This window comes from Fistularia commersonii, chromosome 27 (assembly GCF_037954325.1).
Source record: "Fistularia commersonii isolate RoL2024-O1a breed Wild chromosome 27, RoL_Fcom_v1.0, whole genome shotgun sequence".
Lineage (NCBI taxonomy): Eukaryota > Metazoa > Chordata > Actinopteri > Syngnathiformes > Fistulariidae > Fistularia > Fistularia commersonii.
The window spans coordinates 5,729,062-5,747,749 of NC_141310.1; the positions used below are offsets into that span (position 1 = coordinate 5,729,062).

General features: G+C 39.7%; 1 protein-coding gene across 6 annotated transcripts; it reads left to right on the plus strand.

The window, feature by feature from the left end:
* The first annotated feature begins 1 nt into the window (after nucleotide 1).
* On the plus strand, nucleotides 2–16,202 carry immp1l (inner mitochondrial membrane peptidase subunit 1). Of its 6 annotated transcripts, XM_086174790.1 has the most exons (7): nucleotides 59–112; nucleotides 4,439–4,548; nucleotides 7,677–7,787; nucleotides 8,370–8,458; nucleotides 8,603–8,729; nucleotides 15,010–15,120; nucleotides 15,696–16,202. In XM_086174790.1, the coding sequence occupies exons 1-7, from the start codon at nucleotides 85–87 to the stop codon at nucleotides 15,780–15,782; spliced, it is 663 nt and encodes a 220-aa protein (XP_086030916.1). In that variant the 5' UTR covers nucleotides 59–84; the 3' UTR covers nucleotides 15,783–16,202. The 6 variants fall into 6 exon arrangements, with proteins under 6 accessions (XP_086030918.1, XP_086030916.1, XP_086030920.1 ...); XM_086174792.1 differs by lacking the exon at nucleotides 4,439–4,548 and having other exon boundaries at nucleotides 2–112; nucleotides 15,696–16,198; XM_086174794.1 differs by lacking the exons at nucleotides 59–112; nucleotides 4,439–4,548 and adding an exon at nucleotides 1,261–1,301.
* The last annotated feature ends 2,486 nt before the right edge of the window (nucleotides 16,203–18,688 follow it).

Consider the following 18,688-nt stretch of genomic DNA (forward strand, 5'->3'; position numbering starts at 1 on the left):
CTTTGGTAAACCACCACCAATCAAAAGGTAGATTGTTCCGGGGTGGAGAGACAGTGGAGAGGAAGCGTTACTTGAGGTTTATGCATGATCGGAGCGCACAGCCACCGTGTGGGTGAGTGATTTTCCGTTGTTGCCGTACATTAGTTAACGTCAATTGGTCAATTCCCCTGCCCATTGTAAACAGAGCACCTGTTGTGCGTTCAAATGAAACAGCAGCCATCACATTTTGGTACCATCAAATGACGAAACCTTTTGGCTTTACCTTGACCTTATATATTAATTTCACAGTAGCGCAAGATAACCGCAAAATGCCTGAATAATATAATAATAATAATTAAATATATATGTCTGTCTGTATGTATGTATGTATGTATGTGTGTATGTATGTATATATAATACTTCAAATGACTAGTAGAGTTGAATTATTAGTACATGATTATAAGACCATCCGATTTACACCAGTTTACTTACAGTATTGAATTAGACCATAAATTAGTATTTGTCATATTAAGGGATTAAGAGCACATGTTATTTTTATGTCTTGAAGGACATAGTTTATGGAAATTCCTCTCCATACCTTCAAGGGAAAAATGGATTAATAAACTATACGAGCAGCTACACTAAGCTAATCTGAATTTCACTAATTTACTCAATTCCTGCTTGGACAGGAGTTGCCCTTTATAAGGATAAGATGAAAATGTTTGCTAAAGGGTCACAGAAGGTCACAATGTACTGTAGCTTTATATTTGCTCCAGTCACATTCAGCTAGGGGAACTCATCAAGTATAAAGGTGAGGGGAGATAATATCAGAATACTGTTACATCTTTAGCTTAAAAAATAGCAAGGGATAGATTTGTGGATTTCTACACTGACTTTTATTGTGACAACATATCATTGTAATCATCTCCACCTTACTCAACATCATTATAGCATAATCCTACATACCACAGTAAATGTATGTATAACTTTATGTTCACTGTTTTTGTCATGGGTAATGTAAGAGAAGTTGTGTAAATGGGATAAGTTAAAATTTGATGCGAGGTGTCTGATAAATTCTGAGTGTGTTAGCTTTACTTTGTCAGTTCATTCGTCTTGTTTGATAGCAGTTGCCACATTTTATATACTGTGCCGATTTGGCACAAATGTAAAAAAAAAGTGAAGCATTTCCTCAGTATTGTCTTTCAAATAACTGCACATCGAAGCTGCCTTTTTTTCTTTATTCATACCACTTACTCCGTACAGGGTCGGGGGATACTAAAGCCAATCCAAGCTGTCATTGGGTGAGAGGAGGCTCAGCCAGTGTAGGTTGAAGCTTAATCATAAAAGATTCACATACACATATAGAGCACATGATAATTTGCACAAATTTATATAAACTCACCCTTTCATACATTAAATTAAGAAAAAATATTGTGACTCCATTGCATGTTCAGGTTTTTAAATTTTGTTTTATTTTTTATTTTGAATACTTTATTAATCCCTTCTGGAAAATTGTCAATAATCTGCATCAAAACCCATCCTGGATGAACCATGAACATTGGACGGCCAATGGGCAGAGCTCAGGGAGCAGTTAGGAGTTCAGTGTCTTGCTCAACCATACTTTAACCAACTAAGAGGAGCTTAGTAACTTTTTGGTTCCAAGACAACTTCTCTCATCACCTGAGCCATGACAAAGGACTTTCCCTTTGACAGATAAAGTGTTATGAGGCAATTGTGTTTTGATTTAGCCCTATACAAACAAGTTTGATCTGACATTTGTCAAGACTGTAATTTGTGAGGCAAGCATATTTTTGGATCAGAAGACCTATCTTGCATTTTACTTTTTTGTTTAATTCAAAGGTGTTTGGTGTTGTTGAGGTCAGTCCTCTATACAGGCCAGACAAGGTCTTACTCACCAAGTGCAACTAAACATGAGAAAGTGAAACTCTTGTGTTTCTTGTGGCAGTTTTACTTGTGTCAAAACAATCTAGTTGGACATTTTGCAATATATTGGCTTAGAGGCCTAGCCCAACCCCTGCAAATCAGTAGTAAAAAGAGACATACTTTACAGTTGGAACACTTCAGTCCAGCAGGTGATTTCAGATTGCCTTCCAGAGGGGTGTAATTTACTTTTCTGCTGCACCAGAGTCAAGTGGCAGCATGCCTTACACCACTCCACCTGACGCCCTGGCTTTGTGCTTAGTGATGTAAGTCTTCAAGCATCTGGTCAGCCATGGAAACCCATTCCATGAAGCCTGGACCCTTGGTGACCCTCCTTTGTGACCTAAATGGGTCTGCCACGTCATGTCTGAGTTGTGGCTCTTCCTTAAGGCTTTAATAATTCCGCTCACAATTGTACATGGAAAATCTGGCATGAAGGAATTTCGTAAATTAACTTTAAGAAAGAGGTTGTGGCCTGTGACAGACCCAAGTTTAAATTCAATTTTCAGTGACTTTCAATCATTCTATTCTTTCCCAAATATGTGTGTTAATACAGATAGGCCACTTAATACTTGGATTTTCTACAGTTAAGTGTGTCAGAATAGGCAAACCACCCACTTAACAAAAGCAGGTTTTCTAAGCTCTAATGTCCACTGTCCACAGACTTATTAACTAATAAGTGGTCAGTGTAATTCTTAGGACAGTTGGGAAGGAGCTTTCTGTGGCAGAGAGATGCCAGAGGCAGCACAAGATCACAGGATACTCTAAAACTCCAGAGGAAGCAATTGCCCAACTGCTCACTTTACAAATGCTCTCAGCAAAGGCAGTCCTGCTGTTTTGACAGCACTGTTGAGATTTATATGTCCTGACAGAAGACCAAGGGAATGTATCATGACTGACAACACTTGGTGTTGTGGAAAGCCAAATAAAATGCTATGGCTGACCTGCATCCCAGCAGCAGCAGGAGGAGGACAGGGCAACATGCTGGAGTTCAAATATGATTCCATAGGAACAGTTCAATTTTCACATGTTTTTTTTTTGCATTTGTTTGTTTTTTTTCCAAAAAAAGATGGAAAGAGGTAACATCAATGTATGGTGCAAAAGCAAAGCTGATATGTCGAGCGGTAGTTGGTATCAAACTAACTTACTTTCAGTTTTATTTTGCTTTAACACAGCATTGCGTTTACAGCCTACAATTTGTAGGCTGGTATAATTTAGCTAGTCTTTCACTGAAAGTGTGTCATTTGCTATATTATGCCCATATTTAGGGAGTTGAGTATGAGAACATGTTAACATTGCTGTGGAAACATTTTCACCTCATCCTCCACTCCAAATTTTCGATTCTTATTCACAAAAATAACATAACCTTCTTTTCCAATGCATCATCGTATGTTTTTTATGCTGTTGTTTTGCTTTTTTGTTAGTTTTATTCAATCTCTGTATCTGATCAAACCATATAATGGCGGCAGTCATAACATGTCAACTTTTCCCGGTCTCTGTTTGGGTTCCTTCAGACTAATTTTGCAATCAGTTTTGAGCTACCAGAAGCAGTACACTTTTTGTGTCTGGGGTACGCAAGATTATGATCAACATGCACCATATTTGTTTTGGTAGTTTTTAAAGGAAATAATATTCAAAGGACAAAAGAACAATAAACTTCAGATAGGTTTTACGGCTAGATTTGTGCATGGATTTGACTTGCTCCATGTGTGCGGCTTTTTTGGCTTCTTCATGTCAGAGCCATATTTTATGCAATCCACAGAATCTATAGAAATGATAAGATATAAGACAAAAACCGTTACTTCTCATTTCAACTAACTTTCTAAAAAAATTAAACATTAATGTTTAGGTTGAGGTATCTGTCATTGACTGGTGTTTAAAACATAGCTGGCTTTGTCAGTAGCTGGGCAAAGAAAAATACAAACTCCTTTGTGAATCTGTTACAACACAAGATAAGATCTCTCATCTCTCTCACCAGCAGGCTATAGCACCACATATATGCATGCAGTCAATACAATAAGGCTTAGTGGCTAGTTTTTTCCATTCAATGTGATTGGCTTGGGGCTTTGTCAAACCACACTTCCTTTCAATTCATTGCAGTTGTATTCATATCACTTCCCTCTTATTTGCTCTGACTGACCCATTGATTGTAGGTTTAAACCCACAGCTCCGCAAATAGCAGCTCAACTCAGCTGTTTCACGGCTGCGTTGCTGTTAGCAACAATGAAAAGAGCAATATGGAGATCAGCAGCTTCAATTAAGCCTCTAATAGAAGGCATACCTAGATGAGATTGGGGCTAGACATACAATTCTGTGACTGGGACTTTTACATCTGTCACTCTCCATCCAGCCAGGTGTCCCCGTCTAAATCAGCAGGATTAACTCCGATTGGTCTGATAGTTGAAATGGAGCCCCCCTTAATGCCAAACCGCCTCCTTTTTATTGTTCACATTAAGATCAAATTAAGCTCTGCGCAACAGGACTAATGCTCCACCCTCCTCTGCCTTCTGCTGCCCAGAGGAAGACATCAGAAGTGGGATTCGTCCTCTCTCTGATGCTGCCTGCTCCTCCAGACTCCCTTCCATCTGGGATCCTCTGGGAGAAGAAGAATATCTGACAAGGGGGCTTGTAAGCCTCTTAGCCCCCCTGTTGCCCAGCTCCCTCTCAGCCCATGTTTTCCTAATTTAGTTGTGTAAGGAGTCTCCCTGTGTGCTGTTTGGATTGAGATTGTCTTTGTGCTTCTAATAGACTGGCCATGTATATCAATTAAGTCTCCTTAGCCAAAGGCAGGTTCAGTTCTCTTGAGACCAGCGCCTGTTATCTTTATTTGAATATTTCTGTATACTTATGATCATTTGTATTCTGATCTCTATCTAATCTATCGATCTATCTACTTTTCATTGCAAGTCTTTATTTTTTAGACTATCTAATGAAGCCTCAAGACTGCTCAGCATTACTTGAGCTGTAATTTTAATTACTTTATACTCTAAGTATATGAAAGCAATCAATTATAATCATATGGCAACTAGCATTAACACTTAAGTTCAAGTTTTCATGATTTATTATGCTATGAAACCGTCCTGTTGTATGTAATGTTTTTTTGGTTTGTATTATGACTGTAAAGAACATATTGTTAGTGACTTTCAGGTAGCCAGAGATACCCCTGATTGAGAAGCTCCAGCTCTTTACACAACATGATCTTCAAAGCTGCAAGGACACTGTCATGGGGATATGTACCCATGCTTCTGTGTTCTTTTTGTTTTTTTATTTTCATGAACTTCCTTTCATTGCTGCTGACTGCTGTGCTCCCTAGTAAGAGGATCACTAAGTTAAACACACAGTGATGGCTTTCGATCGGCAGCTATTCATTTGGGATCCCCCTCTTCTCCCCACTGTAGCACTGTGTTGTGACTGTGGGAGGCCAGTGGCTACAGATGGTTCTGCAGAGAGGGCTGCGCTGACTTTCTTTGTTTTCCCATGAACATGTTTAGCGTGTAATCCTGGATTAATGGGAATACTTTGTGTTAATTTACAGCTGTAATACAACATTCATTTATTGTTGGTACTCCCAAACACAAACACACTTGTTCTGGGAATTAGGAGCAGGAGATAGTGTGCATTTACAGACCCTGGGGAATTACAGGTAATGGAGATCCAATCAAGTGCCTCTGTGGATGTCCACCTCATGCTGAATCCCCAAGGAATCACTGCAGCTCACATATTCACTTTTTATAAGTGTAGGTAATGCCCATTGTTTGTGCACATTCACACCACATGCGTACGCACATACACACTATCAATGACAGAGGGTGCCTCAGAAAACCAGACGGCTGCATATGGACTCTCTTGATATCAGTCACTGGCCGTGTGATCTTGTTATGCAAAGTCCCTTAATCCCTACCTATGATGAATGCATACTGCAATGGGTGGGGGGAGCGCTCAAACACAGATATGAAGGCAGCTGTACGGGAGGCTGTCCACTGTGCTTTGCGAATGAGTGCTAGGAAAGATTCCTTATCCCCATCCAAGGGAGAGCACATGTGGGATCATGTCTGAGTGTGCATTACACCTATGCAATGAGAGCAACACTGAAGAAGGAAGCTGAGTGTAAGACAAATAGAGCTGAACATGTCACCTCATTGCAGACCTGAGATTCACATTAACCTTTAGACTGCTTGCTTCCCAACAGAGGAATTATAGGGACAGAGGTGTCATTGTACCAGCTGGGGGAGAACTAATATTACAATTCCTGTGGAACAGAATAAGAGATCATAGCTGACTGTGCCTGGAAAGGGGCATTTGTCTCTGTGCAGAGCATATATCTGTATAATTCTGCTCTCTTCACCTATTTGAACACTGTCTTTCTCTGTGGGGCAAAGAACAGGGTTGTCAGGGTTATCAGGAAACGAGGGAAGAGCACAATAGTGGTACTGAGAGGCGATAGGTGTGTGTGTTTGTACGTGTGTGTGTGTGTATATATATATATATATATATATATATATATATATATATATATAAATATAAATGAGAGAGAGAGAGAGAGAGAGAGAGAGAGAGAGAGAGAGAGAGAGAGAGAGAGAGAGAGAGAGAGAGAGAGAGAGAGAGAGGAGAGAGAGAGAGAGAGAGAGAGAGAGAGAGAGAGAGAGAGAGAGAGAGAGAGAGAGAGAGAGAGGAGAGAGAGAGAGAGAGAGAGAGAGAGAGAGAGAGAGAGAGAGAGAGAGAGAGAGAGAGAGAGAGAGAGAGAGAGAGATGGGGATTAGGTGTAACACCTTTGGCAGGGCTGGGAGAGCCACCTGACACTCTGTCTGTTGGGGACCCAAGGAGAGAATGGGGTGGAGGGGCAAGGGAGAAATTGGGGGTCTAATCCGTGTCCATCTTTGGGAAGTCATTCCCGGGGCTCTGAGGATTTGGGGCTTTAGTTTCTGCTCTGCTTGCTTTAGTTAATAATACCCTGGGAGGGAGAGAAGACATGGAGAGAGAAAGGGGGAGAATTGGGAGATGGAAGAAAAAGATTTCTTTACCCTGTGGTGGATTGGCAGGACAGCGGCCTGAACTAAAAATGTTTGAAGTGCAGGCTATTCTTCTCTAAACATACAGTTCCTTAGTGATGGTACATATAGTTGCATTTGTGCAGGTGGGGTGTGTATGCTCTGTGCATGACAGTGCGTAAAGATAAGCTTGCTTTCTTCTGCTCATACAGCAGGTTACAGTTTAAGTCAATACTCTGAGTGTGAGGGGGATGTTTGCTCAGAAGGCACATGGATAGTCCTTGTGTGTGTTTGTATGATGGGGTGTTTGCAGGGTGGGTGAATGGTTGCTGAGGTTGTCTTTATGTTTCTATGGTGCTGACAGAAGTTGATAAATACTCAGATGATTGTGTTGGTGAAGGAGTCAGTGCGGTGTCAGCAACAGCTTGGATGGAAGTGTCACAGTTTCTGTGTTTTGTCCATCACCTGTGAGCAAGGTGTTGATTGGTGTCTATCCTACACAAGAACAAAGTTCAGGGCAGTTTTCTGGTGTGAAGTAGCTGCTGAGCCTCTGCGAATGAAACACCGGGGATTGTGCCATCTTAGCAACTGTGACAACCTTGTCTGCACCCTTTAAAAAAATTGAACTCATCAGAGTTTTCAGAAGTCATGAAGAACATATAAGTCTAACATTAATGCAAACGTTGATTAATTGCTGCAAAGTAACATAGGCATTGTGTATAATACTCTATATTCTGCCCTTAACTGTGGTCATGCTATGTGCTGTAGGTGGAGATGTTACGCCGTGCACTGGGGAAGACATTGGGCTTCGTGGCTTACAGTGTCCAGTATGGCTGCATTGCACATTGTGCCTTCGAGTACATTGGAGAATTTGTGGTGGTTGGTATTATAAGAGAGCAGATATCTATGTCAAGCTGAACAATGTTAAATTAAATTAAGACCTCAATTTTCTAACTTCAAATTGACATTACCTAAACAAATCTATGTTGCACATGACTCAGGTAAGGCAACAGAAGATGCTGTTGCTGGATATGCATTTTTCATTTGATTTTTAGAGTGATTGTATCTATTTCTGCTGCAATAATAAATTGGAGAAAGAGTTCATTCACTTTTGAATCCGAAAACAATGCCACTGTAGGCCAACCTTTTTGGTCTCTGGTGAGACCCATTAGAGTCCTCATCATCTTCTCATAGAATCTTAAAAAAATGTTGTATTTTACTGTCATTTGTCAGGGATCTTCAGTTTTGTTTATGGTTGCCACACCTCTTCATCAATTAGTGAACCACTATATTTGTATTTGATAGCTTGTCTTATAAATTATCTAATGAGAGTGCAGCAAACTCAGTTGAAATTAGATCACATTTGTAAACCAAGATCAAAGTTTCATTCAATTAATTATTTTTGGCCTGCAACTGATGCACAGAATGCACATAACTTTTTTTTTCCTCCCTCTTTTCCAGTGCTCTGGCCCATCAATGGAGCCCACCATTGTCAACCATGATGTTGTTTTCTCTGAGCGCATGAGTCGTCATCTATGCAAAATACAAAAGTGAGCCTTAGTCATATGATTTGTATGTAGCAGGCAAAATTGAATATCCATGTATGAATATGTGTAAATCTTTCATGTATTTTTTTTTAGTGCACTGTGTTTACATATGTATCTTGAAATTTTACTTGACTTGTTTTCTTTCAGGGGTGATATAATCATTGCAAAAAGTCCATTTGACCCAAATATGAATGTTTGCAAAAGGGTTATTGGGCTGGAAGGTGACAAAGTCTGCACAAGCAGTCCATCAGATTTTTTCAAGACTCATACATATGTGAGTATCATTATATCACACAAACATTTATTGTTGAAAGAGCCATTATTTTCTGTATAATTTCCTGTCCTGTTATTTACAAAAAGTAAAACAAACCACATCTCTTTGTTTTGTTGCTGCTTCCAAAAAAACACAATGCACAGTTTCTTATAACTCAGTGAAATTGTAAATGGATGAAGAACATGTTCATAACAACGTAGTTTGTTTCGCTCAAAAATAACAAGAACAATCTCTATGCATAGTGAAAAAGTCACTTAGCTTGTCTTTGCATTTCCCTAAGTCCATAGGCTATCACAGTTGTTTCCATTTTAGTCCGCACACATCCATTTTGTGTTATTGTTCCGAATATCAGCTTTTGACAACACCTATATTTCCTCAGTGATAAAACCAGAAAGTGAACAGGGGTTCTGCTGGTGAAACGACTGTCATTGCTTTTCTATTACTACTCTCCCCAACGCCCACAACTCAGGCCTGCAATCTCTCTGAAGCCTGTTAGAGTTAGTGCCAGCTGAATGGATAGACTGATGGGTGGGCGGAGGTGTGTGTGAGTGTGCGTGTGCGTGCGCAGTACATATTTCCACAAACCAAAGGTTGCGTTTATGTTGAATGTTTTTGAATTTAATGTGTATTTTGTAGACCCAAGTGGAGACTGTTGAATGGGTTCACCAAAGGTGTAGCATAAGGTTGAAGCTTCATTCAGTGAATTATAGAGGAAATATAGGTGTGCGGGTCTTCTAGCATCACTTCCTCAAACAGAGAAGGAAACCTGTAACAGGCAGTATTATTGAGTTTTAATTTAAGATCTCAAGATGTAGTGGCAGGCTCAGTATTTTTCTATTCATTTTTTTTCAACTACCAGGTGGAGAGCAGTTAGGCTTTGTCTATCAAGATCAGAATAATAACCTCCATTGATTTAGATACTCATTCTCTTTTACATGGTAGCGACCTGAACTGGTCAGTATGATTTTATTGTTATGTTGTATAATTCAGGTCTCTTTACAGATCCGCAAAATTAATTTTGTACGCCCTATTAGCCTATCGATGATCTTGGGGATTTGGTTCACACCAGTTAATGAATACTATATAATGAATGTTAATACAGACACACAAATCAGTTTACCACATTGTAACTTTGACAATTCACAGATGTCTGAATGTTGGCCATCACTAAACTGTACCCCATGTTATGAAAAGTTGCAGAAGTTGTCACTGAAGGCAAAAGTTATCAACTTTGCATTTAATGAGTCCTAATTTCTTTGTTACCATCCTAATTTTACCGCACCAGTAGCCAGATTACCTGCTGTGTGTGACATGACTGAGGTAAATTAGAAAGAACCCATGGTTCTTTCACATACATGTTTTACTTTCCTCAGGGTTTTTTTTTCCAAGAGGATGTGTATGTTTGTGTGTTACTATTATGATGGCGGGGCGTTAAGGTTTGGACCTGAAAAGATGAGTTTTGGAAAGCTGTCTCAGTCACTGTTATAACCACTTTTTTTGTTCTGATGGACAGGCATGTCTTCTCCACTCAGCAATCCTACAGCAGACTAATTGCCCTGTCACCTTTTTAGGAATCATTTTTGCATCTGAGGTGTTGTGTCAAAACAATGACACATGATCCCTAATATTAGCGCACAGGCACAGCGAGTGAACGAGAGCCTGAAAAAGTGACAGAGAGATGAGAGGGGTGAAATTTCCTCATACCTTCCTTGTCTTATAGATTGACAGAGCCAGGTAGTGGAAGATGAACTTTTGTAAGCCTGCATGTATTTAATTTGCCACCTCAATCGTGTTAACATAATGAGCACTGTAGTGGTGTGTGGATGTTAAACAAAACACCTCCACACTGAAGGGAGCCTCAGTCTCAGTGCTCGTCAACATATTTGACAGGTACACAATGCTGTGCGTCAACCAGTCTCCAGCCACAGGGCAGACACATTCTCTGCCATCCATCACAGCCATAGTTGCACACAATGTCTGCATTTTACAAAAAAATACTACAGCCTGCTCTAAAGGCTGATATAGATATTTTCAACATATGCCATGGGTAGAGGCATAGTGTCACACTTAAGCATGTTGAAGCTTTCTGTTTTTGGTGCATGAAGCAGCCACATCTGTCAGTGGATTTTACATTATCTGGTTGCATTAATCTCAGATTATAATAATAATAATTTATCCTTTATTAATCCCTGTGGTGAAATTTGTTTTCTGCAATTAACCCATCATGATGGACCATGAGCAGTAGGCTGCCATCCACCAGCGGAGCAGTTAGGGGTTCAACAACACTTCGACACACGAGGACGAGCTGGGAATCAAATAGGAATGCTTTGTTTCAAAGACAATTGCTCTACCTCCTGCACCACGCCGCCCTTAAATGTTTATTCAGATTCAAACGTGACTTTTCTGCCATATTTTTTTTTTGTTTTTCTTTTTTTGTGTGCACTTTTTTTTTTCTCCACATATTCACACATCTGCCACTTGCAAGTTGATATGCTAAGCCTTTTACCTCGTGCCTTTTACCACAGTGTGACTGGTCAGGTTTCAGACATCTCCCAGTTTTACCACTTCACTTAAACACTGCCTGGCTCATCCCAAAGTTATTTTTCCTTACCGAGGCTTAGGTTTCCGTGTAAGGTGATTTGCTTTGTGAGAGTTAAATCCGTGTGCCTTCTTTTGCCGTTGTTATGGTAATTTCATGCCAGCTGGTTCTTAAGTATCACTGTAGTCATTTAAGTCAGCTCTTTCTCTCATGAAATTATTAGTGTGTGTTTTCAAGTTGTTTCGAGTAGTTATGATGTTTTGCTTCAAATTTCCTCAGTTTACCTGTAGTACAGTATGATGTGATGAGTCATTGGACAATAGTTCTTCATCATGTCTTTCCCCGTTACTTAAACTACTTTTCTAAGCTAATTTAACAGAGGCAGTTTGCATGTCTTTGTTTCAGAGGGAGAAAAGAGAATTGTTGCTGGCCAATATGATGATAAATATAAAATTTTGCCAAAATGTGATATCTGATTATATTTCTTTATAAATAGTCATTTCTTTATATCCAGACACTTACCATTGTCCATAAAAAGTCCTGGGGAAATGCCCTAAATAAACTGACAATTGACCTCGAAGTCACCAGGAAAAGAACTAGATGCCACCAATAAATGACCTGGAAATAATCAAGAACATATATAGAAATAATCCAGAAATCACCTGGAAAATGAACAAGAAGTTCCAAGAATGTAATTTAGTTGTTCAAAGCGGTAATAAGCATTATTACGTAATGACTTGAAGACAAGCTCGGTTTACATTGAAATAAGCAGAAATTAAAAATTAAGTGTGTTTATTTGTGACTTTTCCTTGATTTAAATCTAAAAATTAAGCTAAGCCTTATTCTGCTGGACACACAATGTTAACATGTGACTTCTACATACAATGGGGAGAACAATTAATGATACACTGCTGATTTTGCAGCTTTTCCCTCTTGCAAAGCATGTAGAGGTCTGTAATTTTTATCATCTCTTCAACTGAGTGACGGAATCTAAAACAAAAATCCAGAAAAATGCATTGTATGATTTTTAAGTAATTAATTTGCATTTATTGCATGACATAAATATTTGATACATCAGAAAAACAAAACTTAATATTTGGTACAGAAACCTTTGTTGGCAATTACAGAAATCGACCATTTCCTGTAGTTCTTGACCAGGTTTGCACACACTGCAGCAGGGATTTTGGCCCACTCCTCCATACAGATCTCCTCCTCCAGATCCCTCAGAATATGGGTCAGTCACTGGGCAATATGGACTGTCAGCTCCCTCCAAAGACTTTCTATTGGGTTCAGGTCTGCAGACTCGCTAGGCCACTCCAGGACCTTGAAACACTTCTTACGGAGCCACTCCTTAGTTGCCCTGGCTGTGTGTTTTGGGTTATTGTTTCGCTGGAAGACCCAGCCACGACCCATCTCCGCTTTCTCAGGGAAGGAGGTTGTTGTCAAAGAGCTTGTGATACATGGCCCCATCCATCCTCCCGGTGCAGTCGTCCTGTCCCCTTACCAGAAAAGCATCCCAAAAGATTGACGTTTCCACCTCTGTGCTTCACGGTTGGGATGGTGGTCTTTGGGTTGTACTAATCCTTCTTCTCCCTCCAAACAGAGCAAGTGGAGTTTAGACCAAAAACCTCTATTTTTGTACCATCAGACCACATTATCTTCTTACATTCCTCCTCTGGTTCATTCAGATTGTCATTGGCAAACTTCAGATGGGCCCGGACATGTGCTGGCTTGAGCAGTGTGGCCTTACATGCGCTGCAGGATTTTAATTCATGACAGCGTAGTGTGTTACTGATGATTTTCTTTGAGACTGTGGTCCCAGTTCTCTTCAGGTCATTGACCAGCTCCAGCCGTGTAGTTCTGGGTTGATCCCTCACCTTCGTTATGATCATTGATGCCCTGCGATGAGAGATCTTGCATGGAGCCCCAGACGGAGGGAGATTGACCATCATCTTGAACTTCTTTTATTTTCTAATAATTGTGTCAACAGTTGTTACCTTCTCACCAAGCTGCTTGTCTATTGTGCTGTAGCCCATCCCAGCCTTGTGCAGGTCTACAATTTTATCCCTGTTGTCCTTACACAGCTCTCTGGTCTTGGCCATTGTGTAGAGGTTGGAGTTTGTTTGATTGTGTGGACAGGTGTCTTTTATACAGGAAAAAAGTTTAAACTGGCACAGTTAATACAGGTAATGAGTGGAGAATAGGAGGGCTTCTTTAAGCAGAACTAATAGGTCTTCTTACTGGTTGGTAGGTGATCAAATACTTATGTCATGCAATAAAATGCATATTAATTGCTTAAAAATCATACAATGTGTTTTTCTGGATTTTTGTTTTACATTCCCTCACTCACAGGCTTCAACTGTGAGTGCCAAAAATTGACAAAATTTACAGACCTCTACATGCTTTGCAAGTGGGAAAAGCTGAAAAATCAGCAGTTTGTCAAATACTTGTTCTCCCCACTGTACATGAGTAGGTATATCAATGTACATTTATATTGAAGAATGAGTGTTGTGGTGCCCCCCCTCCATATTACCCAAATCCATTTCATAGATAAGAATGTGGAAGATTGCTTTTTTGAAGACATCAGATGAGGAGAAACAGGGTTCTGGTTTGGCAGATGACAAATGGTGGATCTTATTTTGCCTGTGCTTGGGAGCCAGCATATGTTGCCATGTTAATGAGGTGTAATGGTGGGAATCCAGCATGCTGACATATGGTTCTCAGATGACTCCTTTAATGATATTCATTTGTGTTGTCGTTATTCAGTGAGTTGTTTACCTCATGTTAGGTCAACATGTCATTGGCTCGTGATTATGTCACATCATCTGTCTCAATTATCAAATATGAAACGGAACGCACCATCTCACATTAGGACTGACGACTCCAACCAAAGCGTCGGGTGATGGGAATAAGGAATTTAGGCTGAACAAAAGACATGACATCACCTCGGTGTGGATAATATTCTGTTTCTTTATTCACATTATCCTCTTTCTTCCAGAGGACTTTTGCCGTTAAAAAGTTAGGCAACACAAAAATAGACTCGTGGATCGTGATGCCCATTATGACAATATAATGTGTTGTTGATCCTGTCTGCACATATATGGGGGACAGCGCACTTAATTAGGACCTTGACAAGCCTACTCTCCTAAAGTGATGAGATTAATCATAATTGGTGTCATTGTGAATTAGAGCCTGCTTGGATGACCGCCCCACTGGCAGGTCGGACCGCGGTGGAGACCCTTGGACACTGCTGCTAGCCGCAGCTTAGCCCTCTTTCTCCCTCCCTTTCTCTCTCTCTTTCTTTCTCTGTCTCTCTTTCACTCTACCCAGCTATCTCAGGCCCCTCTGAGATTTTGCCCTCCCTGGGTAAGAGAGGCGCAGATCTTAGCCAACAGCCTAATGACCCCGTTTGAAGTTGTTCTAAATCCCACCCAACCCTGCCCGTTACCCATGACCCTTCTCCTAAGACGGTATGGGGTTAAAGTGGGACAGGCAGGTTGACGTTAAGATTGGCTGAGGAGGGAGGGATGGTTGAAGGAACTTGCTGGGAATGAGAGGGTAAATTCATACTATAGAAAAGTTCAGTTCCCATTGACATGTTAGGATGATGATGATAATAGTTCTATGCTTTAAAAAATATATTATTTTATTGATTGGCAAAAAAACGCAACAACAAGCAAAACAAAGAGACAGTTTTATTGATTGTTAATTCCTCTCTGCATGTGTCTGTGGTGTTTATAGGTTCCAAAAGGCCATGTATGGCTAGAGGGAGATAACCCCAGGAACTCCACTGACTCGAGGAGCTATGGCCCAATTCCTTATGCTCTCATACGAGGACGTGTTTGCTTAAAGGTATCTTGGGAATTTGTATTGTGTGATGCATGATTCTAGGTATTTATTGTTTGCAGACATTGTTTTTATTTAATGGCTACCTATATGAATGCCTACAATTTAGGCACTTATCTCTGGACCAAGTTAGATTTTTTCGAGTCCTTTTTTTGTTTCTTCTTAAAAAATTTTTTTGTTTCACTGTCCAGAATAGCTATTTTAAGCTCAATTCAATGACAAGAGACAGTTAGAGGTTCAAAGCAAGTGTTTGATTGACCAAAGCCTGGACAACATATTGTCTAGCTTTCCATTCTGCTCGGTTGTCATGTCACTGGATGTCATAGCAACCACGACCCTGGAAACAGGTCATCCAACCTTCTGTCCATCTGATTGGACAGCGGCACTCTACTGGAGGGCCTATTATGACAGCAGATGAAGATCTTTTAATGGAGTCAAATCATGAGAAGCTATAGTAGCAAATATGAAAAAAATACCAATGGTAAAATTACTTGGAATGTAAGATGGAATTTCTTTTCATTTGAACATGTTTTTGTTAATCTTTTCTACCATTTTCTCTGTGCCCTCTTTTCCCTACACAGCTCTGGCCACTTCATAGTTTTGGGACCCTTAGGGAAAGTCCAAACCGTGGGATCCTTACTTCTCAAAAAGACTCAGATTCAGATTGACACATTTGGCATGAATGTGTTTCACCTGGTGTTCAGTCATTTTTAAATAAAACTATTCATTCTAAAATGGTTGTGCTTTGCGCACAGATTGATTTCATTTATAAAATGTCATTGAACAGAAAGCTATTATACACTACCATTATCAAACTGTGAATTAATAAGTATATACCTCATGACTTGGATGAATGAGAATCTTCGCAAATAGTTTGATTACTTTGTTTTATCAGCTTGAAGCCTTATGTTTTGGATTTTCATGGTTAGAAACCACCTCCAGGATGCAAAATGTCATTTGTTTTGTAATTGACAAGGTTCTGTCATATGAAGCTTTGTTGTGATAAATTAAGAACATTAAATCAATAAAACTATATTTTGCCAAATTAGCTGGAATCAAAGACTGAAATGAAGTTACAAGATGCACATGTCTGAGGGATCATAGTTATTCAACAGTAACACACAAACTTTTAACAGTATATTAAAGATTGAATGATACCTAAAGGTTTACATGGATTGTGACATGAATTATACAGCATCAAATATTTAATGAGATGCCAAGCGCAGCTCCACCGCTACTTCAGACACTTTTTACATTTAGCTTCTTTGCTTTGAATGGATATTTCCATCCAATAACTCTGATCCCAGGATATTTATGTCTCAATCCCTTTAAGATTGTTATTAATTGCATATTTACTTTTTCTTCACATTACGGCAAAACAAAAGCGCTTGCCATGCTAAATTTTTTAGCAGGCTGCCAAGGCAATTGAAAAGATGTTAAGATTTCCCATTTAACCATACAATATTAATAAGCACTTAGTAGGACCACGTGTACCCCTGAATATGTTGTGTGTGTGTATGTGGAACTAAACCATAGTCTCACACCATTGTCAGTCTTCTGCATGAGGCAAATGTTAATGCTTTTAAGATTATGGCAAACATAAGGTAAAGAGCTAGATTCCTCTTAAAGAACTTTTATGATTGTTTATAACAGTTTCAAATGGGGTTTTGGGGGTATGTGTGTGTGTGTGTGTGTGTGTGTGTGTGTGTGTGTGGTCATGGCAAAATACTACTGGTCTTCACATTAAAAAATAGATAGTACTAAGGAAATTTAAGACTTACAAAGTCCAGCTTCTATTCATTTATGAGAGCATGAGCACACATAATACAAAGCTGTGAAAAAGGAAAGAGAGCTATGTTTGAAATCTGACCAAAGGGAAGAGGCATGCAGGTCATTATATCATACTTTTTCATCAGCCTGCTGACTCCCACAGAAAAAGCCTGCAACACTGTCATTTCTTTTGCTTCCCGCTTATACTCAAACCTTCCTGCACACAGGGGCATAACAGTACAGTCACACACTGAGCTGTGGAAGCTCAGCTGGTCATTCTTCGAGGCAGAGAGGGACTCTTCTCCTTGGAGCTCCCCAGGGGAAGTGAGTTCCGGGCAGCCGTGGGTCCTTGTCCAGCTGCTTCCCCTGTCTGGAGGGGGCCAGAGGGTCAGAGACAAGGCTCCCTGTGACACTGAATTATCTGCCTGAGTGTGATTGTGCCTGCTGGGAGGGACGCGGAAGAGTGTGTGACTGCATGCGTGTGTGTATATCTGAAAAATATTTATGCAGGGTTTTGCTTCAAGCACATCTTTGTTTCTCAAGGTTTAATATTCATCTGCTGTGCGTCAACATGGTGCCAGAGCTGGAATGAAATGCTGACACACGTAATCTTAATGTGTCCCCGAAAAAGATACTGGCCCGTAGAGGGAGCTCTAACTGGTCATCCTCTGTAGCTGGTGGGTGAAAACCTTTTTATGATTTTAACAATATAACAAGCTTAAATCTGAACATACCACTGGTCTACCGCAACATTTTTTGTTTGTTGGGTACCTTTTTGCTTGGATATTTTTTAAAAAGCTGAATCTTAATCTCTTTCATGTTGCTTTTATAGTCTTATATTTAGTTGTGTAGGGAGTTCCAAAGAGATGACCGGGCAGAGGTGTATATCATTATAATGCTGAGTGGGCAGAAAGAAGTAGTGGGGCATGAAGAGATGGAGACTGGAGGAAACAGACAACAGACAGCTGTGCTGAGCTATGCAGCAGCACAGTCAGGCAGCGGCCTGACAGCAGAGCGGAGGTACATCTGCTGTCTTCAAAATAGAACACGCAGGCATAGAGAAAATGCATTCTTATAAAAGGATGTTTTGAGTGTATTCTAAGCTATCATAATTATTAACCAACCTCATATGGGTATTGACTTTTATACCTTGTTATTACTATTAGAAATTATCCTATATTTTTTGGCATACATGTTTCACATGTATATTAAAACTGATGTGCGTGTATTTTTTATAAGGTCATGATCTCTGTTCATGATCATTATCATTTAATCTTTAAATGCAATGACGTAACTTTCATTTGTAACACATTTTTTAACTTTATGCTGCAGCCAAGAGTTTCAGGTAAAAGATGTGTGAAAAGTGCGCCGTGGAAACCTAATATGACATCTTAGATAAGACAATAGCTATCATGAAGCAAAACAAATAAATTAACACAAATTTTTCTGTTTGTTTTTCCTGTAAATGCAGAAGATATGTGAGGAATTACTGGAGATTAAGAGAGACCAAACATCAAATGTGAAAATAGTCACCTAGAAAATTAAAAGAAATAGCTTCAAGCCTGAGAAGCAACAATATGATTTGATCATAAATTACATGAAAATTTGAAACAAAATCTGTCACTTCCATTCACCAAATGTGAACAAACTGGTGATTTTTTTTAATCTAAATGTCAATGCACTAAACCATAAGTCTTGTATAATTTGTCAAACTGAATCCTAAGTTTGGTCATGAGCCCCCCTCTCCCTGTCTGACCGCCTGCGGATGTGCTTTTGTATTTTCACTCATTCTTTATCTACTCAC